This window comes from Grammomys surdaster, unplaced genomic scaffold, assembly GCF_004785775.1.
Source record: "Grammomys surdaster isolate TR1022 unplaced genomic scaffold, NIH_TR_1.0 140, whole genome shotgun sequence".
In the NCBI taxonomy this organism is placed as follows: Eukaryota; Metazoa; Chordata; class Mammalia; order Rodentia; family Muridae; genus Grammomys; species Grammomys surdaster.
Window position 1 is genome coordinate 1415480 of NW_021604598.1, and position 27376 is coordinate 1442855.

The 27376-nt window shown below is 38.9% G+C and overlaps 1 protein-coding gene across 2 annotated transcripts; it reads right to left on the minus strand.

Moving 5' to 3' along the window:
• Positions 1 to 3901: 3901 nt before the first annotated feature.
• Positions 3902 to 25736, minus strand: LOC114618063 (zinc finger protein 26). Of its 2 annotated transcripts, XM_028763684.1 has the most exons (10): positions 25648 to 25736; positions 25249 to 25369; positions 13540 to 13688; positions 13007 to 13098; positions 12320 to 12446; positions 10208 to 10293; positions 9317 to 9443; positions 8173 to 8256; positions 7574 to 7656; positions 3902 to 6692 (listed from the first exon to the last, which is right to left on the minus strand). In XM_028763684.1, the coding sequence occupies exons 3-10, from the start codon at positions 13562 to 13564 to the stop codon at positions 4419 to 4421; spliced, it is 2898 nt and encodes a 965-aa protein (XP_028619517.1). In that variant the 5' UTR covers positions 13565 to 13688; positions 25249 to 25369; positions 25648 to 25736; the 3' UTR covers positions 3902 to 4418. The 2 variants fall into 2 exon arrangements, with proteins under 2 accessions (XP_028619517.1, XP_028619518.1); XM_028763685.1 differs by lacking the exon at positions 25648 to 25736 and having other exon boundaries at positions 12320 to 12428; positions 25249 to 25501.
• Positions 25737 to 27376: the final 1640 nt, after the last annotated feature.

The following is a 27376-nucleotide window of genomic DNA, read 5'->3' on the forward strand; positions in this document are numbered from 1 at the left end:
CAACCACCTAAGTTCAATTCCCAGGACCCCAAAAATGGAACAAGAATGCCAATTCCTGAGTTATGTACCCCAATGTGTCATGTTGTATACCCCAACCCCAAATTTAAAAAAAAAAAACTGTACTATATAAAAACAAGTGTGTCAGATGAGAGAGATGTCTGGTTTGGATCTAGATTCGGTAGACAGAATGAATGCCAGTTCTAACTGTATGAATACAATGTGGCTCTTCATCTCTCAGAACTGTGAGCTAGAGGTGTACGGACTGCACAAGGAGACCAGCACTCAAAACCAAACAAACCCAATCCTGCCTACAAATTAGTTTTAAATAAAGTCTAATGAGTCTACTGTGAGATTTCTTATACTATATCATGTGAAATGAAATACAAAGTACTCTCTGGCTTTTATGAAGAATGTTATGTATAGAATTATTAGATCTACTTGGTCTCAAGTCTAGTTCAAGTATAGTTTCCTTAGTTACTTAAGACTCAATGTTAATATCAATTCGTTGTCAAAAAGAGTGCTACAACAGTCTTATATTCCATCATAATGCTATTTCTCTCTACATATATCCTAACACTTGCTTTCCACACTTGAGTCTTCTATTTCTAGGATATCTTTACAACCATGACACCATTGCAATGAAGTAACCATCTTTTTTGGTCTACTTATGCCCTAAAAAAAATGAAATAGTCACTTACTGGCAGCACAGAGAAGTCTTTCTAAATATTACCAGTCAAGCACAGTGGGCCATGAGAGGTCAATGCTGAAAGATCTTTAGTTTGAGGTCAGTCTGGGCGACACAGTGAGTTCAAGGCCAAACCTGGACTACACAGCAAGACCCTGTCTCAATGACAAATAAGAAAAATTACTATTTATTAAGACAATTTCAATCTCCTGGTCACTTCATAACGTAACTTTTAAAAGGACCATACAAACTGTGATCAAGATTGGTTTTATAAATGGGATGCAAAGATGGTTTGTGAAAATAAATGTGATATACTGAATGAAATAAAAATCGTATTGCAGGAAATGTACAGGATCATGTAACATCATAGGATATCAACTGATGGTTAAGTCAATAAATTAGATAGAAATGTACTTCATCATAATGGCAGCACATGAAAGACAAATTCAGTTTTCAAGTTACAAAGCTGAAGCCTATCAAGGACAGGTATACGTACCTTTCCTTCATTCATTCGGGAAATACTGGGAAAAGCCTTGCTAGAGCAATTAGGATAAAAAAAAAGTCACCGAAGTAAGAAAAGTAAAATTATTTCAGGTAACAGGGCATTCATGAAAAAAATTATAAGAAACTCAGAAAACGTAAGATTTTTCAAGTCAGCACAGTGTCTTTACATTCTACAAATTTAAAAAGCAAAATATTATACAACATATAAAACTACATAAAATTAAACAGGGAAAATCTAAACTATCATGAATAAGACTATAAACAAATTGCAAAGTATGCCATACACATTGAGAGAATTACCACTGTTACAATGTCCATCCTACCCAAAGTGCTTTGTAGATTACCACTACATTAGCAATTCTAATGGCATTTTTTCGCAGGCTTATTAAAAAAAAAAAAAACCACAAAGTCATAAGAAACCAGAACTTTTCAGTTAATCCCAAAATGACTTAAATAAAAACAAAAATTTTAGGCTTAACAATGTACTACAAAGCTGGAGATGTTCACTTAGTGTAAAGTTAGATACTCAAGCACTCCACATGCACTCATGCACACACGCACACACTCACACACACAAAGTATGGTGGTACATGCCTATAATCCTACTGGAGAGATAGAGGCAAGAAAATCAGAAGTCCAAAGTCATTCTTGACCATTTAGTTAATTTCAAAGTCAGTCTAAGTTCCAGGAAGCCTTGTCTTAAGAAAGAACAGCAAAAACAAACAAAACCCATTATGTAAGCAGAAATCAAACAGTATAATGTTGATACAAACAACATAAACAAATTGTTTACAAAGAAACATATAGTCATTGCTAGGCATAAGGGCACATAACTGTAATTCGAGCACTCTGGGAAGCAGACAGGTAGATCTCTGTGTGTTTCAGGCTAACCTGGTCTACATAGCAAGTTCTAGGTTAGCCAAATCTATAAAGAGATTATCCCAAAAACAAACAAAAAACAAAAAAGCCCCTTATACAGTCCACATAATTTCAACAATGAATTTAGAACTACAGCTTAATGGTAGAGCACCTGCCTAGCATTCTTGAGGCCACAAATTCAATTCCTAGCACCAAAACAGAAGCAATAACAGTTACAGAAACAGTATATATACACACATATATAAACTTAGGGGTTTAAAAAAACGGAAATATAATTAAACAAGAGTAAAAGAAATATAGTTAAGTTGGATGGGCTCAAACCCAGAATCTCAGCACTCGAGAGGCCTAGGGAAAAAATACTGTTCCAAGTTTAAGGCCAGCCTGCCCTACACAGTGAGTTCTATGCTACCTTGGATTACATAGTGAGGTTACCACAAACTAACAAAACCCTGAAAGTAAAATGTAAAACTGTAACACAATGAAACTCCAAGAATGCTCCAGACACACCAGCAAAGAATTTTAGAGCTGGCATGAAAATCATGGGCATTAGAGGAAAAATAAAGAATTAGGGCCACATCAAACTAAAGATTCTGCAAAGCAATTAAAAAAAAAATCTGAAAAAGCATGTACACAGATGAAAAAATATCTGTAAACCATATATATTACAACAGGTCTATGTCTAAAACATAGTCACTCAGGTAACTACGCGTATCTTGATTTTAAAATTGATAAATAACTGAAATCAGTATTTTAGCAAAAGATATACAAATGGCTTATAGATTAGAAAAATGCAAATCAAAACTGAAGATACCATCTCACACTTTTAAATGGCATATAGACAGAAAAAGTAAAAGGATAAGCAATAAAGAGACTAGGTACATCACAGGGAATATAAATTGGCAGTTGTTACATACACAATGACATCTCTATCATTACAATAACAAACTCACTTTTGGGATTGTAACTGAGAACATAAAATCATGAATTTAAAGAGATAGCTACACTCACATTCAATGCAGCAATACTCCCAACAAGCAAGAAATGAAAACTAAGCATCCATAGAGACCAAAGGATAATTAAATGTCTTAAAATAACTGACCATAACACAGTTCCACCTTGAGAACATCATGTAGATTGATATGTGGCAGCCAGGCATGGAGGCACATGCCTGTAACTCCAGCAGTAAAGGAGTCTGAGGTCAGTCTGAGCTACAGCAAGACCCTGTTACAAAAATAAAAAAGCTAAGTCGAGTTAATACAGATTCTACATGATCTAAGAAGCAGAGCCTAAAGAAAAGCTGAACTCCAAGCAGAGAATGGAATGGCTACCAAAGACTTGGAACTCAGAGTAAGGGATTGTACTGGTCAGATCCAAACCTACTTGTGTTAAGTACTTGAACACTATTGTAAAATATGATCTTCTTTTCAGCGCTAGTAAACTATATACTTAAGACAGTAGAAAGAGCCAGGTACAGTGGCTCGCACCTGTAATTTATGCACTCAGAAGGCTGGGCCAAGCCTGCCACGAGCTAGGGACCAGTCTAGGCTCTACATGACTCATGACTTCCATAGTAGCCAGGGCTACAAAGTGAGACTATCTCAAAAAAAAAAAAAAAGAGGGGAAAAAAAAAAAACAAAGGAAGGGGAGGTACATACAATGTACATACAATGGGTGCAAGACACAACAAATCAACTAACAAGTAAGGAGGAGATGGGAATTTGTGTCCATTATTTCACAATGCTGACATGGGACATATAACACATACTATGTAAAAAACAATAGTTTCAATCATACCAAACAGGAATTTTTTAAAAAAAAAAACAACAACAACAATAGAATTTAGAAATTCATAATTGAAGTCATAAAAATACACAAATGTAGAAATATTCAAAATTCATATAGAAGCACCCAGGAAATCCAAGTGTTGCCATCTAAGACACTGAAGCAAATCCCCTATTACGCACATGTAGCTTGTGTTCAGTCTGTAAACACCACATAAAGTCAAATATAAAAAGTTACTTCCCAAACTTCAGTAAGGTATTTCTCAACTATGAGACCATAAGTGAACGAAGAAACAAAATCTATGACATTTCTTCATGTCTTGCATCAACACACATGGAAACACTAAAGGTTTTCATTCCCTATATTGCAAGCCTTCAGTTAATACATATATTATGAAATTTTGATTTTTCCCACAATCCTTAAACTCAGAGCATCCTCAGAATGAGTTGTTTTTACAGCACATAACTGAATGTTTTTATACATTGCTTATCAATAAGACTTGTATAGACTATGAACTTTGATTGCAAATGGTTAAAGGCTATCAAACAATTTTCTGAATCCCTTACATTCAAAGGTTCTCCCCCCAATGGGGTGCTTCTTGTTCATTAGCATCAGCAGAAGTAGTGAAGGCTTCCCCACATTCCTTATATTCATATGGTTTCTCTCCTGTGTGTTTCCGTAAATGTTTATTAAGGCCTGAGTGCTCTGTAAAGGCTTTTCCACAGTACTGACATACATAAGGTTTCTCTCCAGTGTGAATTCGCATGTGAACTCGAAGGTACGAGGACCACAAAAATGACTTTCCACATATTATACACTGAAAAGGCTTCTCTCCAGTGTGAGTTCGCATGTGAACAGGAAGGTAAGAAGAACACGTAAATGTTTTCCCACATACTGTACACTGAAAGGGTTTTTCTCCAGTGTGAATTTTCAAATGCACATTAAGATAAGAGGAAGAAGCAAAGGCTTTCCCGCAGTGGTCACATTCAAAGGGTTTCTCTCCTTTGTGACTTCTTATATGTGCAATAAGGCCTGAGGAAGTGCTAAAGGCTTTTCCACATTCTTGGCATGCATAGGACTTCTCCCCAGTGTGATTTCGTAAATGTATAGTAAGGCCTGAACGAGCAGTGAAGTCTTTCCCACAATAACTACATTTATAGGGTTTTACTCCAGTGTGAATTCGGAAGTGGGTCTCAAGGGATGAAGAGTTTCTAAAGGATTTTGTGCATACCTTACATTGAAACGGTCTCTCAGAACTGTGAGTTTTTATGTGGACAGTAAGTTGAGCAAAGCTAATAAAGCCTTTGCCACATTCCTTACATTCATAGGGCCTCTCACCAGTATGTGTTCTTATGTGTTTAGTAAGGCATGAGCGCTCAGGGAAAGTCTTCCCACACTCTTTACATTCATATGGTTTCTCTCCGGTGTGAGTTCTCATATGAATACGAAGATAAGAAGATCTCGTAAATGTTTTATCACACTGGTTACACTCAAAGGGCTTCTCTCCAGTGTGAGTTCTTAAATGTCCAACAAGAGACGAGGAGTGAGCCAAGGCTTTCCCACACTGATAACATTCAAAGGGCTTCTCTCCTGTGTGAATTCTTATATGTTCAACAAGGCCCGAAGATGTACTGAAGGCTTTCCCACATTCCTTACACTCATAGGGCTTCTCACCATTGTGAATTAGTACATGCTTAGTAAGGCCTGAACGTGCAGTGAAGTCTTTCCCACAGTAATTGCATTTGTATGGTTTTATTCCAGTGTGAATTCGAAAGTGAGTCTTAAGGCATGAGGAATTTCTAAAGGTCCTTGCACATACCTTGCACCGGAAGGGCTTCTCACCAGTGTGTGTTTTTATATGCTCAGTTAATTGAGCAAAGCTGGTGAAGGCTTTCTCACATTCTGTACATGGATAGGGCCTCTCTCCAGTATGTTTTCGTAAGTGTATCGTAAGCCAAGAACGGCCACTGAACGCTTTCCCACATACTTTACATTCATAGGGCTTTTCACCTGTATGAGTTCGTATATGACCTAGCAGATAAGAGGACCGTGTAAATGCCTTCCCACATATGTTACACTCAAAGGGCTTCTCTCCAGTATGAGTTCTCAAGTGTGTAGTAAGGTAAGAGGAAGACGCAAAGGCATTCCCACACTGGTCACACTGATACGGTTTCTCTCCCGTATGACTTCTCATATGCTCTGTAAGGCGTGAGGGTTGAATAAAGGTTTTCCCACATTCCTTACACTCATAAGACTTCTCTCGAGTGTGTTGTCGTAGATGTACAATTAAGCTTGAGCGCTCAGTGAAGGCTTTCCCACATTCCTTACAGTCATAGGGTTTCTCCACAGTGTGGCTTTGCATATGGATATTAAGGTACACAGGATGTGTAAAAAATTTTTCACATTTCTTACATTCATAATATTTTTTTTCAGTGGGAATCACATGCCCATCATGGCTTACAGGATGAGTAAAAGCTTGTCCACACTCCTCTGATTGGTGAAGATTCTTTCCACTGTGAGAAGAACTGTGTGCCTGAAGTTCTAACTGATTAACAAAAGTTTCCCCACAGTCACTGCATTCAACAGATTTTTCCAGACTGCACTTTCTCTGGGAAACATCTGGAGTCAAAGTCAAAGGTTTTACACACTGGTTCAAGTGGAAAATGTTCTCTTCGGTAGAAGTTTCTTTAAGGGGTGGCAGAAAGTCTTTTCCATATAAATTACACGCTGAAGTGTTCTCTGTATTTGAAGTACTAATGTGAGTCTGAGGGCATGAATCTTCACTAAAAACTGTTCCAACTTGAACAGAGTCACCAAGCTCCCCGCTACTGTGCTCTCTTCCCTATTGATAAAGGGAAAAAGATGATTAGAGGATTTTTCAGGCTCATACAGGAAAATGTAGCTGTGGAGTTCTGATGCACTGAACCTCACAATACACTCGGGTATCACTTCATGCTGAGTATGCTGGCTTACTACTGCCCCAGCATTCTGGAACAGAGACAAAGTGTCACAAGTGAAGGCTACCTTGAGTGGTAGAGTGCCTTTCTCTAGGAAAAAAAGAGTAAAGGAAAAAGGAAAGAAAAACGAAAAAGGGAAGAAGGGAAAGATGTAAGAGTTCCTTACCTGTTGACAGCTAATTCTCTCAAATCTTTCATTTGAATCTCTTTTTATCAGTAAATCCCTAATTTTCCCTGACCTTGGACATTATGATCTTGTTGCTCCAACCCCTGACTGAGAAACTACAGACAACTGATTGAGTTCTGAGTTTAGGAGTTGTGACCCCCAGTAGGTCAACCATGCTCCAGTAAACAGCCCAACATACACAAAGAAATGATTTGGCTAGCACAAATTCAAACTGATTCTAAAAAAGGATGTAGAGTTTGTGGTGGGGGCAGGGGGTGTCTTAGAGGAGTTAGGAGAAGTGAGAGTTGATTATTATCAAAATACATTATAAGAGATATTCTCAAACACAAATATTTTTTAAAAAAAGAAATATCCTGTGGCTAGAGAGATGGCTCAGGAGTTAAAAGCACTTGCTGCTCTTCCAAAGGACCCAGGTTAGTTTCCAAGCACCCACGTGGCAGCTCACAATTGTCTATAACTCCTGTCCCAAGGAATCAGATGCCCTTGTCTGTTCTCCAAGGGCACCAAAAATACACATGGTACACATACATTGTGCAGGCAAAGTACCCATAAACATAAAAGTAAATTTATGAGACTTACCAGTTGCATCCCATTAGACATATCTGACCAAAATCTATCCTGCTGAAGTGCTGTCCTTTTTGTCTTAAGGTGCATTTCCCATTCTAAAATGAAACAAATAAATAAATAAATAAAGTTTAAACTTTCAAAAACAGCCGAAACAAACAAACAAACAAACCCTACCTCATTTGGCCAGGAGTGGTGGTGCACACCTTTAGAAGCCAGAGACAAGCAGACCTCTCTGAGTCCCGAGCCAGTCTGGTTTATAAAGTTGAGTTCCAGACCAGAACTTCACTTGTGTGGTTTTTTTTTATATTAAAGTACATTAAACAATAAAACTAAGAGAAAATAAAGCAACTGTCTAAGTCTAAAATTTGACAAGTACAGGATATGGTGTCACAGCTGTAATAATTTACAGATGTATTAAAATTAAATGTAAACAGAATAAACAGAGAAAATAAAAGACCGGTGCATCACAGATGCTTCACGTTAGCTTTTTCTATGAACACTGTTTCTAAGACCTTGGCCTTCAGATTCAAGGTGGTCTTCTAATAATTCCCTTGACACACTTCCAGACATATGGAATTTGACAACAAGAAATGTTTTCAATAAATACTAACCTTGGAGAATTCCTTGTTCCATTACTGTCAGCTCGACTTTCTGCTCCAACCAAGAGATCAGGCTGGGTTTAAACATCTGACCTCCTAGACACAGGGACAGATACATCAATGGAAAAGACTCATGTAAACTAGCCAATAACAGAAAATATTTCTCAAGAAAGACTTAAAATTATTAACGAAGACCTCAGAATACAAATACTTATGCTATTGGTAACTAGAAAATTTCTATGACCCATCAAATCCACATTCAAAACTTAATGCACATTTAAAAACCACTAGGGAAGACCAAGACTGTTTATGCACAGATGTAATCCCAACACTCACAAGGCTGAGGCAAAAGGAAACAAGAGTTCCAGGACAGTCATGGCTATAGAACTAAAGTGAGTTCTGTTTCAAGAAACCAAAAAATGGCTAAGGATATGGTTCAGTAGTGGAGTACTTGCCTGGACAGTACAAGGTTCTAAATTATCCCCACTACTATCAATAAATAAATAAACTATTAATGGCATATAATATTCCTATGCCTTCATTATTAATGAAAATTCTATGCTTTAAAAAATGTAAAATAAAATGTACTAAACCATTTCTCCCAATAAGATCTAATATAGTGTTATTTAATTTTTAATTAAAGTGTTACAAAGTCACCCCACTCCCAACCCCAGGAATATAGATCAAACCCAAGGCCTCATGTGTCTAAACAAACACCCTACAACAGAGAAATGTGCCCAGCATGGGTCTTCATTCTTATAGGGAAAAAAATGGTAGCACTAGTTCTTATCTTTAGAAACAGATTCATAAAGATTGGTAAGACTGACAGCCAAGTGTGATAGCCCACATCTGTTATCCCAGCTCTCATGAAGATTGAGACAGAAGAATTGCTAAGAGCTTGAAGCCAACCTAAGCTATAGAGTGAGACCTTTCCTCACTGACAAAACAAATCTAAAGAGGAAGAATCTCAAAATAACATTATTAGTATAGTAGTAGTGACGCTACTAATCACCATTTAGTTGAGAACTACCATGAGGTATTAAATTATGTTAAGGGACTTCATCTGCTATTTCCCACTGTTCTGAGCTGACATCACATCCTAGAACACTATATTTCTGCTCTCTTATGAAGCTAGAACAAGTGATGGCAGTCCTACCTACTGTGGCCAGGTTCTGGTAGTTCTCCAGCATCACATCTCTGTAGAGGGTTCTCTGAATTGGATCCAGTGAAGTCCATTCTTCCTGGGTAAAGTCCACAGCCACATCTTCAAAGGTTACTGCATCCTGAACCATCACACAAATGCCAACTTGAGCACCTATGCTCACTGGAGAATGAGGAAGTAACATCCTTCCTATAAAAGAGACTAAGGTCCCCCATAATCTATCTCAGATCTCAATATTCTTAAAGCATTTCTCTATCCACAGTCACTCTATAGACCTTCTATACTCATGGATTTCTGCATCTCTTGCAAATAAACTTATATCACCTTAACTACACAAGGAACTCTATTTATCTTACCCCCCATGTTGTAGCACATTCCCAAGCATACTTCAAACTTGTTATGTGATTATAAATAATAATAAGTTTACTTCTTTTAAAAACTGAAGACTTTCACCTTTACCATTTGTCAAAACACAAAATAATAAATACTTAATCACTAACAGAAAATAAGACCGATGATTACTAAACTACTAAGATGATCTTCAGGGGAATCCCTCACCAATGCCTTTCTGAAGAAACTTGAAAAATCAGTCATGGCAAGGAATTTTGGTTTGCTGTTTTGTTTTGCTGTAAGGGCAAGTCTACTTATGAGAAAAACGTGCCTTCATAGTCAGTTTCACTTTGACTTTGGATCCCTTTAATACTCATCTTCTGGAGTACATGATAAGAGATTGTTCCTTCTACTGAAAAACCCAGTTCTCTCCTGACTTCTATTTTTAAAACATCACCACCAACAACAACAACAACAATAACAACAACAACAAAAAACCCTGTCAATCTTGGCTGAGTACATAAAATAAGAAATATACTTTTTTTCTTGAATTACCACCTGCTGTGTCTCCATGAAGGTATGTCTTGTCAAACAATCCTGCTCTGGTGCTACATCTTTAGTTTGTAGTTGCTTTTCCAATTCTGGAATTAAACCCACAAAATAAGATTAGGTTTAAGTAACAGAACAATATAGCAAAGAAGTTAAAAATGTCTCCATGGATTTCTAAATAAACTTGGCTCATGAACAAACTGAAGATTTAGAGAAAAAAAAATACTAAATATTAATTCTGCCAAAATTAATACATGGTAATAAAATAAAAACATGTTACCAGAGGGAAAAGGAAAGAAATATCATGAAAGTACAGCATGGTATGAACATCAGCAATCCCAGCACACATGAATCTAAGGCAGGAGAATCAACCATTTAAAGCTATACCATTAAAAAAAAAAGAAACAAAAAAGGAAAAGTATTTTAGACAAAAAGAACATAGGAATTGATAGTGATGTACGCCACTGGTCAATGCTGTTCTTTATAAACCGTCACCTTGAAGAACTCCCTTCTGTGTGCTCACCAATTCTGTCAAGCAAGCCAAAGCACTGGGTTTCATTAGTGTCTGATATCCTATATGCAGGCAAAGATGCATTAATAGAACAAATGGCAAACTTCTCTATGATTCAGGTCTATAATAAATATTTTTTTATAATACAGGGTCTCTTGTAGTCCAGGGTAGACCTCAAACTCACAAACCTACTGAGATTACAGGCATGCACTATCAAACCCGCTTTTTGGTCCATAATTCTAATAAAAGTTGCAATTATTTCAAAAAGAACTTAAAAGACAAAGCTTTAATCCTATGATCCCAAGGATCTCTGACCACTAAAACACTAATCAATTTCATATTAACATTTCTGACAAAACAAATCACTGCAATATTTGCTAAGCAATAAAATAAACCATTAACTTACAAATATCATAGTTCATCAAATTCAGATAAAGTCATAAAATAGAATACTAACTAGAAAGTGCTACTCCATTTATCAAAGATGGAGACAAGAACATATTAAACATACATTTCCACAGAACTAGGTAATGTACATTTTAAAAACCACCACAGTAGGCCATCAAGATAGCACATCAGGTATAAAAGCTTTCCACATAACACTGACAACCTCAGTTCAATCAGCAGAACCCCACATCTTGACTGTCAATGTCACACTTGGGAAGAAGGAATCTCAACTGAAGAACACCCTCCATCAGTTTGGCCGGTGGGGACATCTAAAGAACATTTATTTGATTGTTAACTGATGCAGATTTCTGCCAAGTCTGAAGAAAGTTGGCTGTACAAGCCTAAGGGAGTAAGCCAGTAAGCATGGTTTTGTTTCGGGTTCTGTCTCGGCTTCCCTGGATGGAGTATAACCTGTAAGCCAAATACACCATCTCCTCCCCAAGTTGCTCATTTACTCAGTGTTTTACCACAGCAACAGAAAGCAGACTAGGACATCAAGTATAAAAATTCAAATGCAATGGCACATGTCTGTAATCCCAGGCCCAGCACTTGTACAGTGAGATGAGAGAGAGGCAGAAATTGGAGAATTGGCCAGAAGTACAGTGACAAAAATATTAAGAATGACCCTCCCTCAAACCACAAGGTGGGCATAGAGAACTGACTCCCAGTAAGTTGTTCTCTGATGTCCAAGTATGTGCTATTGGCATATGTGCACCTGCACTCATAAACCAAAAACAATAAAAATAAACCTTTATGTTTGCTTTTCGTTTTTGAGATAGGGTTTTTCTGAGTAGCTCTGGGTTATCCTGGAATTCTGTAAGACCTGGCTAACCTTGAAATCACAGACATCCACCTGGCTGTGCCTCCCAAGTGCTGAAATTAAAGGTGTGCACTACCATCACCTTAAATCTCAAACAAACAAACAAACACCCCAACCCAGTGTGCTAGGCATGTGGCTCAGTAATGAAGCATATACACCACATAGGAGGAGGTACTGATGTATACGACCCCACCAATTAAACTAGCATGTCTGTTAGTTTAAATGCATTAGAAGAAAACTACCACTGTTGTTATCTCGTTGGAGTTGACAAACTTTCTAAGCACACTAAGTACATAACATGTGCCTGCTCCACATGAAGCATCATATGAGAGTAACTTACCCACAGTGGCCAGGTTTGTGTAGTCCTCCACTGCCCCATCACTAGGTCTGCTGCTCTGAGTTGGATCCTTTGTAGTCCACTCCTCTTGAGTGAAATCCACAGCCTCATCCTGAAAGGTCACCAAATCCTAAACCACCCACATATGCTTGTTTCAACCAAGTTAATATCCCCACCAATCCTCTCAGAAGAATAAGGACAGGGCACTCGATGCCTAGAGTTCTCCCATTGCCTACCCTGGGGCTCAATGGCCCTAGACCAGGCTCCTTGGTATCCACTCAACTCTCCACCCATCTACTCTAGTAAAGTGGCTTTAATGGCATATTTCAAACACTTTTACCTCACCACACCCCAAACTTTTTCATCTTTCCTCTTTTTCTAATAATACTCCTGAACATATTTTACAAATGGGGTAAATATGAAAACAAAGTTTTTGAGAAAATAATATATATGCTTTATTATCTTTAAGAACACTGTAAAAAAAACTGGTATTTGGCACTGCAAGGGTCAAGACTAACCAGTAATGACTGTAATAATACAGCATTACAGCAATGTGAAAAGCTCCTCTTCCTGGATAATTAGTCCTTGTTAGGGACTTTATTCACTTTGGTAATCCTGGGAGATAAGTCTGTCTACACAGAAAGACATATACCTCTCTATGCAATGAATTCAGTTTGTGGTTCTTCATACCTTACTACAGTTTTTCAGGCAACCAACCAGCGTGCTTTCTCCCTCTGTTTCTTCTCCTTGATCACAGTTTTGGTCACCAGAAGGCAGACTTTCTGGAAAAAAGGATATATCAATACAAAGCTGCCAAGAAGCACACATTCACTGTGAGGGTGGAAATTCATCTATTTGTAATTAATACATAACTTGGTTCACTCAAGATAACTTGCAAATATAAACTCTAGTAACCTACAATACCACACCAATTTTTACAGAAGGAAAATACGATGGTGAACTGTCTTGCCCATCAAGAAAAGTACATTAGTTTCACTTTAAAGTCAAGAAAACTTAAGTTCTGAGAAATATAACTCTGAATTTGCCTATGAAGAACATCAGTGATGATTATGTAGTGCCTGCTCCCAAGCACACACTAGATAAACAAAACCGTCCTCTTTGGCCCACCTCAGTACTCCATAACAGACTGGCAGGTCTCTGCCTCTAGACTGTAGGCAGGACCTACAACAGAATCTCTCAAAAACAGTAGCAACAGGACTTACCACAGGACAAGCTAGTAATGTCCATCTTTATAGTCAGATGATAAAATATGTGAAATTCTTCTGTGACTCCAAGGACACGTCAGGGAAACTTATGCGTCAAAGTGGAAAATGACAAGATTCATTCTCTTTAATCTGGATGACTTAGACTCCTATTGAGATCAATCAAAAAGCAACACTTAGCAGTCATCAAACATTATACTAGCTCTCTGAAGGGAAGATAATGAAAACCATCAACAATGTATACCCTATAATACAGGCTCATTAACAGCACCTGAACTGACTGTGGACTGTATGTATTTGTTGTGGTTTGAACAAGAAACATGTTCCATACGCTCATGTATTTGAACACTGGTACCCAATTGGCAGCCCTGTTTAAAAAAATTATGGAGCCTGTAGAAGGTGAATCTTTGCTTGAGAATAAGCATCACTGAGGGTGGCCCTAAGGTTTTATAAGCCTCATCCCACTTCCTGTTCTCTCATCTTTATGTACATGAAAATGTGATCTTTGGGCTTCTACTGCCACGTTCTACCTTCTCCACTATTATATGAAGTCTTTCCCTCTGGAACTTATGCCAAAATAAACCCTTTCTTCCTTAAGTGGCTTTGGTCATAATATCTTATCATACCAACAGAAAAGTAGTTAATACATTACTCTACGTAACACCAGAACCTTTTATTAATGCATTTATATATTTGTGTGTATGTTCACATAAATTTATACTCTGTAAAAAGCAACATATAAAGAACTCAGGAAAGTAAGCACATGAGTTACTTAAAACTTAACATTTTGGACTGGAGAGGTGGCTCAGAAGATAGCTCTTCCTTAGGATCCAAGTTCAATTCCCAGTACCCTCACAATCATTTATAACTCCAGTCCCAGGGAACCCAACACCCTTTTCTGCCATCCTTGGGCATCAGTAAATACACAATATTCAGACATACACACAGACAAAAACCACCATCTTAGGGTTTAGTGATAAAACCCTAAGGATGCAGTGATAAAACACCATGATCAAAAGCAACTTGGGGAGGAAATGTTTTATTTCATGTTACACTTTCAACAAACAGTCCATAAATGAGGAAAGTCAGGGCAGGAACTCAAGGCAAGAACCTAGAGGCAGGAAATGAAGCAGAGACCATGAAAGAATGCTGTTTATTACTAGCTTCTGGCTTCCCCTTCTGATTTCTTATATACCCCAAGACCCTAGGAGCCACACCACCCACAGTAGGCTGGATCATTCTGTATCCTGTATTAGTATATTTTAAAAGATTTTTTAAAATAATTCAGCTAGACATGATGGGTGGCACACACCTTCCCATCACTCAGGAAGCAAAGGCAGGTGGATCTCTCCAAGTTCCAGAACAGTCTGGTCCACAGGGTGAGTTTCAGGACAGCCAGGGCTACAGAGAGAAACCCTGCCTTGAAAAACAAAAACAGAACAAAACAACCCACCAATTTTATGTTTATGTGCATGACTATCTTGTCTAATTGTATGTATGTGCACCATGTATGTCTAGAGCCCAAGGAGGGTGGGAAAGAATCAGATCCTCTAGAACTAGTATTATGGAGTATTATAAACCACAATGTAAGCACTGGAAACTTTGCTGGAAACTGAATCCACTTGACAAGTGTAATTCTTAACCAGTGAGTCATCTCTCTAGCCCTGCAAAAACCAATATAAATAGCATTTTGAGGTAAGCACAAATTCAAAATGTGTGTGTGTGTGTGTATATATATATATATATATATAAAATATATAATATATATGACATATATTATATACAACATATTATATATGTGTGTGTATTTATTTATTTATTTATATATCATGACCAAGCCCACACTGCAGAAATAAGGAATCTATAGAAGTCAGGGCCATCCAGAAGAGCACAAGAAAGGCAATGCCTTACATGAACACATTCATGAACAAAGGAGAACCAGGAAGAAATTCATCACATCCAAAACAGCAAACTCCTAATACCAATTTGAGGGAAGGGTTGCCAGAACAACGATCAACAAAAATGAGAGGAAATCCTAAATATTTCTCAGTATTAGCCTCAATAAAAAATATAAATGGCTATAGCTCACCAAGATGCATACTGTCTAGATTAGAAACTATCTGTTGTCTCCATAAAACAAACCTAACCAATGTGATGGCTAACATTATGTTGATGGCTAACTGCAGTGGAAACGCAAAGGTTCTTTAGTAAGTCGGTTGGATGGTGTTTTGCCGAGGCAAACACATGAAGGAATGTTTCGTTACAGTGAATACAGCTGTGAGAGGACACGTGATGGATGGAGGAGTCTCCGCTGACACCATGCAGCACTGTCCGCCTTACACTGTGTAGTTGACACCATGCAGCAATGCTCTGCCTTACACTGTGTAGCTGATGAAGGATTCCCTGCTGACACCATGCAGCACTGTCCGCCTTACACTGAGTAGTCACACTCGCTCCATTTTAGTTGAGCTCCATTTGTTGGGACTCCACAGAGAAACGCACCAAACACCTTCTGGTGGTGTGCTGCAGTTTCTTGCTGCTTTCACAGACACAGGCTGATTGGCAGAGTGATGCCAGCTGAGACAGACGCGCTGCTGAGGCAAGACCAGTGCTGAGGCAAGGCCCATGAGTCCATGAAGTATTTTTGAGTGTATCAAGCTGCCGCTGCTCACCTGTGAACTGAACTGCCAATTTCCAGACAACCTCTCTAAACAGGTCCATTTCTCCTGTATCCTTTCTTTCCCACTACCTCTGGTGGGTGGTGGGCTAAAAGGGAAGTTAATTCCTAAGATCCATCATTAAAAATAGGATTTGAAAAAATCAAAGTTAAAGGTGGCACCCAATGTGGGGGTGGGGGGCAAGGCTGTTGGTATGTCAGCAGTGGCCCCTTTTATAAGTTTGGAAACTCGATCCCTGTGATGGTCTCTTTTTTGACCATAGGCAGAGCCTGCAATTGGTCTCTATCACCTGTACTAACACCTTCCCCAGGACCATCTACCATATCACCTCTAATTTCCTTACTTGCTGTCCCTGGAATTGCAGGAATATTCATTTGAGTACCCCATTATTGTAAAAGATCCCTTCCCCATAAATTTATTGGTATGTCAGACACATAATGTCTCAACTTCTGTTTGCCCTTCTGGGCCCACACAGGTAATCCACTGGACACTTTGTCTTATTTGTGATAACTTACCAATTCCTATTGTGTGTAAACCTTCTGAAGTGTCCAATCTAGATTCCAAGACTTTTGGGAAACTTTACTAACATTAGCTCCTGTATCCACCAAGCCTTCTACAGGAACACCATTCATTTGTACCATTAATTTGAGTCTCTGATCATTAACCACTGTTTGCTAGAACACGTTTTCCAGTACTAGCAGCTAATGTTATATTTAAAACTTTGAAATCTCTGTGTTTAAAAGAACTAATTATAAAGCAAAACTACACCTCCAAATGTCAGGGGCTGCTAAACGCTGAAGTGATGTTTTTTAACACAATGCAAAAATCTATCTCTGTCCTTGCCTGCCTTAGACACCTTCTGATTGGTTAAAATAAAATGCCTGTGGCCTATAGCAAAAGAAAGAATAGAAGGTGGACATCTGGCAGAGAAAACGAACTATGGGAAAGAGTGAGGTGCAGGAAGATTCATCGAGAAGTGGAGGAAGCTGGATGTATGAAACTGAAGAGAGGTAACCATCCATGTGGCAGAATTTAGATTAATATAAATGGGATAACTGAGTTAGGAGCTAGTTGGGAACAAGCCTAGCTTAAGGCCTAGGCATTAATTCACAAATAAATAAGCTTCCATGTCATTATTCAGGAACTGGGGTGGGCATTAAAAAAAAAGGCCTGAACGATTACTGTTAAGGGTTAAATTTTTTTACTGCTCTTCTGCTTCTGTAAACAAGCTTATTTTGGAAAAAAAAAAAAAATGACTTCTGCTTGCAGAAAAACATTGTATCTTGGTATTCTTTGAATTTATAAGCCCTTGAATGAGGTGGCTAGGTGCTACATTTAGGACTCCCTTGTGTAGACCTGGCACCAATATCTGAATAAAAGCCTCTTCTTTGTTAAAATTTATTAATAGTCAGACTGACGAATCTCTGAACCCCAGACTCATAGTACTAACAAAGATATCCAAAAATTGAAAAAAATGAGAAGCAAAGGACAGAAATTAACCTACCAAGCAAAAAGAAGCCAAATACGCTGACACAGATGACTCCTTAAGGGAAAAAGACTAAGTGACATATAAAGACTAGCCCATAAGAGTAATACCTGACTTCTCAGGACTCTGAAAGCCAGAAAGACCTGGATGGATATTCTATAAACTTTGAGAGACCACAGATGTCAGCCCAGTCTACTATATCCAGCAGAATTACCAATCATATTAGACAAAGAAAGAAAAACATCCCACAATAAAACCAAATTTAAGCAATTTCTATCTACCAATTCAGAAGGCACAAGGGGGGAAAAAAAAACAAAACTTGAGTATGAAGAGGTTAACCACACTGAAGAAAATACAGGAATAAATCACTTCAGACCAGTAAATCAGGGGTGGGGTGGGGGCACATACAAACAACAAAATAACAGGAATCAATAACCACTGCTCAATGATGAATTTCAGTATTAATACTCTCAATTCCCCAATTTAAAAAAACACAGACTAATAGATTGGGTTGGAAAATAGGATCTATCCTCCTGCTGCATCAAAGAAACACATCCTACCATCAAGGACAGATATCATATCAGGGTATAGGATGTAAAAAAGAATGCCAAGCAAATGGACACAAGAAGCATGTAGATTTTAATACTTGACAAAAGACTTCAAACCAAAACTACTCAGAAGAGATAGGGAAGGACACTACATTCTCATTAAAGGTAAAATCCACCAAGAGGATAATATCCAAACAGCTGTACACCAAACAAAGAGCTTCCAAGTCTGTAACAGAAGCTCTACTACAGGTAAAATCACATACTGACCCTCACACTGGTAGCAGTGACTTCAAACTCCACTCTCATCAATATAGGCCATCCAGATGAAAAGTAAAGAGAGAAATGCTAGGGTCTGTAAATGGACCTAGCAAACATATACAAAACAGTTCACCTAAACACACAAAAATGTAACTTCTTCTCAGCAGCTCATGCAACTTTCTCCAAAACTTGACAACAGATATAAAAAACATTCAAACACTCTAACCACTGTGGATTGAAGCCACACATCAACAACCAAAAGCTCACAAACTCATAAAGACCAAATAACTTACTACTGAATGAAAACAATAAGTCAAGAAAGAAAAAAAATAAATCATGACAGGAAAAAAAACAAAAAAAAACCAACAAAAACAAAAACCTTTAGAATAGAATGAAAACAAAAACACAACATACCCGAATCTATGAGACACAAAGAAGGCAGTTCTAAGAGACAAGTAAGTGCATAGCACTGTCAACACCAAAAAAAAAACTGGAGAGTTCAAATGCATCCCAGTCTACATTTCAAGTTTCAAGACTACTAGAAAGAGATGCTGCCTCAAAGAGACAGAGAGAAAGAGACAGATAGACAGACAGACAGACAGACAGGCCAGGCAGTGGTGGTGCACGCCTTTAATCCCAGCACTTGGGAGGCAGGGGCAGGGAGACTTCTGAGTTTGAAGCCAGCCTGGTCTACAGAGTGAGTTCCAGGACAGCCAGGGCTATACAGAGAAATCCTGTCTCAAAAAAACAAAACAAAACAAAAACAAACAAAAATAGACAGACAGACACTGTATTAGTAAATTAGTAATATACCTGAAAGCCTTAGAAAAAGAAGAAATAAGTTACACCCAAAAAGAATAAAGGCCAAACTCTGGGTTAAAACAGAAATAACAAAACCAATACAAAGAATCAATAAAACAATAATTTGCTCTTTGAGAAAAAACAAAAAAAATCAACAAGACTGGTAACCCCTAGCCAAATTAACTAAAAAATGAAGAAGAAATCCAAATTAATAAAATTAGAGATGAAAAGACAGACATTACAGTTTGGTCTCAAACCTGGGACAAACTATTAACTGAGGTGCCTATTAACATATCAAAGTAAACCACCAGGTTCTCCCAGCATCCTTCGGTCCCTGTTACAGTGTCCTCCTGGCCAGCATATCCAGCCCACCTATCCTGAACTCTCCATCCCAGTTATAAGGCTGGGGCTTCCCTCCCCCAGCTCCTCTGGCCCCTACATAACTATATAACTTAGCCATTAACTACAGCAGTCTCTTGGCCAAGGCCGCCCCTCATGGTCAGCAGCTCCTCTCTTGCTTTCCCTCCCCCTCTCTCCTCACATGGCCCAGCTCAGTCTAGCCATGTTCACTCTGGACCTGTTTCTTCCTTATAGCTATAATAAAAATAAAGCTCAGCCACTTAGGAGCAGCCATGTCCCCCTTTTGTTTCTTTTTTACACTCAATTACAACAGACACTGACAAAATTTGGAAAACAGTATTAAAAAAAAAAGTTTTAAAAAGCTGTAAACCAAACTGGAAGATACAAAGAAATAAATGAATTTCTTGCTATCATGACATACAAAGCTAAACCAAGATCAAATAAGCAATTCAAACAAACCAAGAGCCCCTGGTGAAATAGAAGTAGTAATTAAAAGTTTTCCTACCAAAAGAACCCAGGCTCCTATGGATCCAATGCAGAATTATACCAAACTGAATTCAAAGAAGAGTTGATGCTAATACTCCTCATATTATTCCACAAAATAGAAACGAGGGGAGGGCAATTTTTCTAATTCTTTTTTATGAGGCCAGTTACTCTGATACCAAAACCATACAAAGACCCACTACACCCTCAAAAAAAAGTTTTTTAAATTACAGACCAATTTCCTTATGAACATAGATGCAAATATTCAATAACATGCAAACCAAAGTCAAGAACACATCAGAAAGACATATCTGCTCTTAATCAGCAGCTGAAAGACAGAGGCAGGGAGACTTCAAGGCCAGCCTAGTCTATACAGAGTTCTAGGATAACCACGACTACAACAGAGAGACTCTCTCTTAAAAAAAAAACAAAACTATCTACCTTGATTAAGTAGGTCTCATCCTAGAAATACAGGGAAGGTTTAACATATATAAATCGATAAACATAACCAACTACATAAAGAGACTGAAAGATAAAACCTCATTGTCATCTCATTGGATGAAGGATGAGGTCCTGGACAAAATCCAACATCCTTCATGATGAAGCCCTGGAGAGAGCAGAGATACAAGGAATATAACGAAGGCATTTACAAAATGCCTATAGCTAATATCAACTTAAACCGAGAGAAATTCAAGTAATTCCACTCAAATCAGGAACAAGGCAAAACTGTTCACTCTCTACATGGTTATGCAGTACCTTACTTGAAATCTTACCTAGAGCAAAGGACAACAGAAGGAGACCAGGGGGAGAAAAATAGGAAAAGAAAGTCAAAGTATCATTATTTGCAGATAATATTTTATACATAGAAGACCTAAAAACTCCACCAGCAGTTATAACAGCATGTACAAGAGCTATGCTAGCTCAAGCCAGACACAATTCCACCATGGAGACAGAGATAGGTTTTAAATTCCACCCCAGATGAGGAGTTATTTTCTTTTTTTTTTTTTTTGTTTTTTTTTGTTTGTTTGTTTTTCGAGACAGGGTTTCTCTGTGTAGTCCTGGCTGTCCTGGAACTCACTTTGTAGACCAGGCTGGCCTCGAACTCAGAAATCCGCCTGCCTCTGCCTCCCAAGTGTTGGGATTAAAGGCGTGCGCCACCACTGCCCGGCGAGGAGTTATTTTCAATTGACAGCTGCTTAGATAGAGAAAGTCGTATTTCTTTCACGGTCAACCTTACCACAGTGCAAGTCCACATCTCCTAGAATAACATGCAACACAAACTGGGCATGATGGGTTTATTTTCAAAAAGAACAAAGAGAACACAAAGCTAGGTTTGAAAGAGTAGATCTGAAAGGAAGCAGGGTGGGTGAATACAATCAAAATAAGCTACACAAAGATCTCAAAAAAGTAACAAAACTAAATTTTATAAAAGAAAAAGTATGTGGGGGATGGTAAGATGGCTCAGTGGGTGAAGGCTCTCACTTGTATGCCTGATGACTTAAGTCTCACCATTTTAGGAGAGACCAATTCTCACAAGCTGTCCCTAGATTCTCAGAAGTTGTCCCCAAACCTTCACACTTATGGTATGGCACACAAAAAATAAATAAATAAATGCAAAAATTATATATATTTTTTATTGTGAGTGCCCCGTCTCCCCCAACCTCTGCCACCACTTTGGTTATCAAATGGTTAGACTCCTATAGTTTTTGGTTTTGTTTTTCGGTTTTTCAATTTTTTTGGTTTTTCAAGACAGGGTTTCTCTGTGTAGCCCTGGCTGTCCTGGAACTCACTCTGTAGACCAGGCTGGCCTCGAACTCAGAAATCCACCTGCCTCTGCCTCCCAAGTGCTGGGATTAAAGGCGTGCGCCACTACTGCCCGCCAAGACTCCTATAGGTTTTTTTTATTTCGCTTGCTAATAGGGAAAATGTTAAGCAATGGTTCAGTAATTTATTAATGAGTTAGAAGATGTGAGAATTTGTTATTCAGAGCAATGAGTACTGAAATGATTGCTTCAACTTTTGCCAGGTATACATTTCTGGTTGGGTCCTTACACTTCACTTCACTTTACTTCACTTCACTTCTTCACTTCACTTCACTTCACTTCTTCACTTCACTACTTCACTTCACTACTTCACTTCACCACTTCACTTCACTTCTTCACTTCACTTCACTTCTTCACTTCACTTCTTCACTTCACTTCACTTCTTCACTTCACTTCTTCACTTCACTTCACTTCACTTCACTTCACTTTACTTGGGACATCCTAGCTAGGGATGAAAAGTAAAACACTCCAGAGTTGTATCACACATAGTACTCAGCACTGCCATCCAGGTGTCTCAATAAATCCCATTCCAGTTCTCTAAGTTTACTCCTGAAGCAGCCACAGTTGCTAATAAGAGAAGCTCTGCTCTAGAACCCTGACATCTATCAAAAGGAATGGAAAGAGGAAGTACAAGATGGTCCAAACATGCCTCTAAAACTAAGTCCCTTTTGATTTAACCATGTAAGTAAACTTTGTAAATGTATGACATGTTCCCTCCATGTGGTGGTATAAATGAGAATATCCCCCACAGACTCAGATACTTAAATACTTGGTCCCCAACTGGTTTATCTATAATGAGCTAAGTATCTGACTCTCAAAACATGAAGTAAGTAGTTTCTTGAAAGTTGTGAAAATTATTTCCTACTGATTGAGACTTTACTTGAACTGTAACTTTCAACAGAATTGTATTTTACACAAATACACACATCTTCACTGAATTAAATGTTCACTAAATAGGGCTGACAGCCATCAGACTACCAGAAAGTTTCTACACTGTCATCTTGTACACAATCTACTCCAAACCCTGGTTTGCAAAATGGGACTGAACAAACAACTTAGGTCCTAACTTTCCTTCCTGTTCTTTCCACTGCTCAGGATCAGTATGCACACCAGAAGGTCTTGTTCAATGTGGTCATTTTTAAATTACTTCGGCCTGCCACCATTCTGGTTCTCAGAGCCTGTAGCAAGTCTGTTCCCCTCCACTGTGACTCATTGAATCTAGGCTTTCTCAGCCACACATTAACATTTTTGTTCCCACTAATTATACTTTGACACTTTTTCTTCTTGGGGCATCTCATTCTGTTGTTCCAGCTAGCCCAGATATCAAGGTGTCAAGCTATCATCTTCCTCAGTCTCAGTCTCAGTCAATAGCTGACTAACAGTCAACTATTACTCACTAAGTCACTGCTGTGACTTTAGTAAGATAAATCCCTAAGAGCTGAATCTTAAAGTTCAAATACTTTAACACATGGCTGTCTTACAATGGTTAACCTGGTAGGCGGATAGAAAGAGATCACACTAAGCAAGTAAACCAACAAAGTAATCCTAGCACTAGGGAGGCTGAAACAGGATTGCACTAAAGACATCCTGGGTTACACAGTGAGTGCCAGGCTTGCCTAGACTACAGACCTCATCTCAAAAATGAATAAATGAAATAATAATCATAACAGAGGTGGTGAGACAGTTCAGAAATCAATAGCACTGGCTGTTCTTTCAAAGGACCACGACTCATTCCCAGCACCCACACAGCAGCCCAGGACAACCTGTAACTCCAGTTTTACAGGGATCTCATGCCCGATTCTTGCCTCCAAGGAAACTGTACCCATAGGGTGCACAGACCTAGACTCAGACAAAATACCCACACATATGAATGTTTAAAAAATGAATAATAAAAGAATTTTAAAAGCAGAGGCTGGAGAGATGGCAAAGTGATTGTTTGCTGTGTTTACAGAGAAACAGAGTCATTTCCAGCACCAACAACAGGTGGCTCACAGCTACCTGTAAGTCCAGCTTCAGGTGATCCAACACCCCATTCTGGCCTCTAAGAAAAGGAAAGGCATGCATGCATGCATCTTTTTAAAAATACATTTTTTAATGTTTTGTCTGCGTGTATATATGTACACCACCTGAGTGGCTGAGGCCCCTAGAGGCCAAAAGAGGGTGTCCAATCCTCTGGCACTGGAATTACAGGTGGTTGTGAGCCACCATATGGATGTTGGGAATAAAACCCAGGACATCTGCAAGAACAACAAGTGCTCTAAAAACAAAGCCATCTCTCCAGCCCCCAACAGACCTTGTTTTAAAAGAAAAACCAACATGAGGGACTATTTGACAAAAGGAAAGATGTTAAGAGGCAAGAGAGTATAAGATCAAAATACACAATGTGCGTGTATGAACATACACCCTGTCCCAGCCCCGAACTTTCCAGGCCAGGGGCTGGGCTGCCCTGCCCGCTTAGGCTCTTCTTCCCTGTATCATCCAGACATTTTGGTCTCTCCATGTCTCCCTGTCTCTTCTCTCTCTGTCCGCAGGCGCCTTTCCTCCTCCCCACGCCCCCACCCCACATAGTGACTTCCCTGGACCCTGTTCACCAGAGAGCAGTTTCACAATAAACTTACATTTAACGTATTCTAATCTGGCTTGAATTGGCTCATTTCACCGGTGGAGAAATAACATAACAAATAAAGCATCATCCACTCCTTAATAGAGTTCCACTTATTTATTCAAGTGTGAGCGTGTGCGCATTCGTACATCACATGACTGAAAGTGCCTAGAATCTCTGGTCTCCCCATTCCAACACAACTGGAATTACAGGCTGTTACAAGCCACTAACATGGGTGCCGGGAACCAAAATGAGATGATCTGGAAGTGCCATGTGGGCTCTTAACCACTAACTCATCTCTCCAGCCCCAAGTTCCAATTTTTCATTAGCCATCCCTTCAGTGCCAAATTCTCTATTTCTTTACTTGTGAATACTTTATTGTTGGGATGAAGAGAAGAAGTAAGGGACGATTTGTGGTGTGCAAAACAGATGAATATGCACAGCCTGAGCATTTAACACTTTTTTTTTTTTTTTTTTGCCTAAATGAAACAACTCAAAATGGATGCATGAGGTTTGGTAAAAAATAGAGATAGGTAAATAGATAAAACAGAAAGAACTAGTGGAAAGCATCGGTTTCCAAAAAAGGAAGGATGCTAAGTTCTAGTAGTTGATAGTGAGAGAGGCTAGAAAGATAGGGAAGAGGAAATGAAAAAGGAAAGAAACTCCTCACCCTGGGTCGTTCCTGTTCCATCAAATTGCACCCACTGCTCACAATGAAGCGGGATGGCCAGGTTGTGGGGCGATGGGGCGCTAAGCCGGACTCCAACGGCCGAAATCCTTTTTTTTTTTTTCTAGAAAGCAAAAATTTTGTAAGATTACCTTACAAAAGGTAATCCAGGACCACATTCGAAGGCACGGGGAGCTCAAATACGGTTCATGTGAAATGGCCCCCGGCCGGGACAGTAGAACTGTAGGGCCCTAGTCTCTAAGAAGCGATGGGACGAGACGCGCGGCCTGGGGACGAACCGAGTCGCCACGGAGGCCACACCCAGACCTCACTCCCCACCTCCGCCATCGCCCATCCCCTCACCCAGCCTCAGCAGAACCCGCCCAGCCAGCCCGCTACTACCGAGAAAAAGAGAACGGGGCCGCGCGAAGCCACACCGGAAGAGACGGAGGCGAGCTGAGGTTCACTTCCGCTTGCGGAGTCGGAATCCTTCCGGAATAGAAGTTTCGGTTCCCCGGACCTGGGTGCCGATTGATTCCGAAGCGGAGGTTAAAAACCCAGTCAAAGGAGGAAATTGAAGTTTGAGCAAGATTTCTGGGCGAGAACGGCCTTCTCGACGACCAAGCCCAGAGCGAAGTTAAACGCAGACCGGGAAGTACGGGGTCTCAGGAGGCTCAGAAACCTTTCCTTCCCTACCTCCTCTTGGTTCCTGTACTTCCTGAGCAGATAAACTGCCAGATCTGTGAACCAGCCTATCACTTCCACTCAACCACTAGTCTTTAGGCTTTATTTTTGTTATCTGGATGCCGTGCTAAATTCTAATCGTTGGTAGTGAGACGGGCTAAAAAGACAGGGAAAATGAAGAGGTCATGAAAAAAAAAAAAAAAGAAGCCTCTCACCCTGAGACTTAATGATGAAAAATTTAAAATGTCAACACAACTGATACAGCCAAAAATTGCCTACAGAGAAAAATGTGTTTTTTCATAAAGATATCTCAAACTAAGATGTGCATGGCAGTACACCTCTGAAATCACAGCATGCAGAGGCAGAGACAAGCAATCTTCCTAAGTCAAGGCCTGCGAGATCCACATAACAAGTTCCAAGGCAGTCAGGACTACAAAATGAAAACTCATCTCAAAACAAAATGAAAATAGTAAGGTGACAAATAAATTCCACTTACTTAAGGCCAAAGTGTCTATAACCTTGAATTTTACCATATTAGCAGTCCTCTCCACCCTATATCTGAACAATATACCTCATAAAACCATCTTACAATTTAATTTACAAACAAATTCATTAAGGATGAATCGGTTAATATATTGTACTTAATTTTTAAATATTATTTAAATTTTAAGCTTTGCTTAATCTTTAAACCTTATTATAAATTACATCTTTGAGTAATATAACTTAGAAAGCCACAAGATTTTATATGTGTGTGTATATATATATATATATATATATATATATATATATATACATATATATACACTTATATACTGATACACATATATATACACTTATATACTGATATATCTATATGCATTGAAGATACACTTAAATGAGATACCCTATAGAAGTCCACACCAGTATCTTATGATTGTATACTGTCTTTTTTCCTATCAAACTTTCTGTCCTCCACTAATCCTGCACTCAGGAGGCAGAGGCCAGTAGATATCTGTGAGTTTGAGGCTAGCCCAGCCAGGGGCTGATATATAGAGAAACCCTGTTGAAGAAGAAGAGGAGCTTTACACCTTCATATTATGTTTGCTCCAGGAATGAAAGTGGCCATGCCGTTTTCCGCTCCTGTGTGTGTGCTGTGACTTAGCTTGTCTGTCACCACCTGTAATTGTTGGCAAGCAGATATCATGAGATGGGTTTTGAATGTCTTGGTGAGTTGTGATTATGAGCTAGCCTTGGATGCTGTCCTGAATATCTGAAATAAAACCTGTGGGCCCTTGCAGGATTTGCTACAGATGCCCAAGTTGGAACATTTATGAGTCACAGTTGAAATCTGTGTGTCATTCACAAATAATACCCCATTCTCACAGTCTAGAGGTTGCCCACCCCAGTGCTTATTTCAAGTAGTAAATATGCAAATGCATTTGGCCTTTTTTACTTGAGATTTTACAGG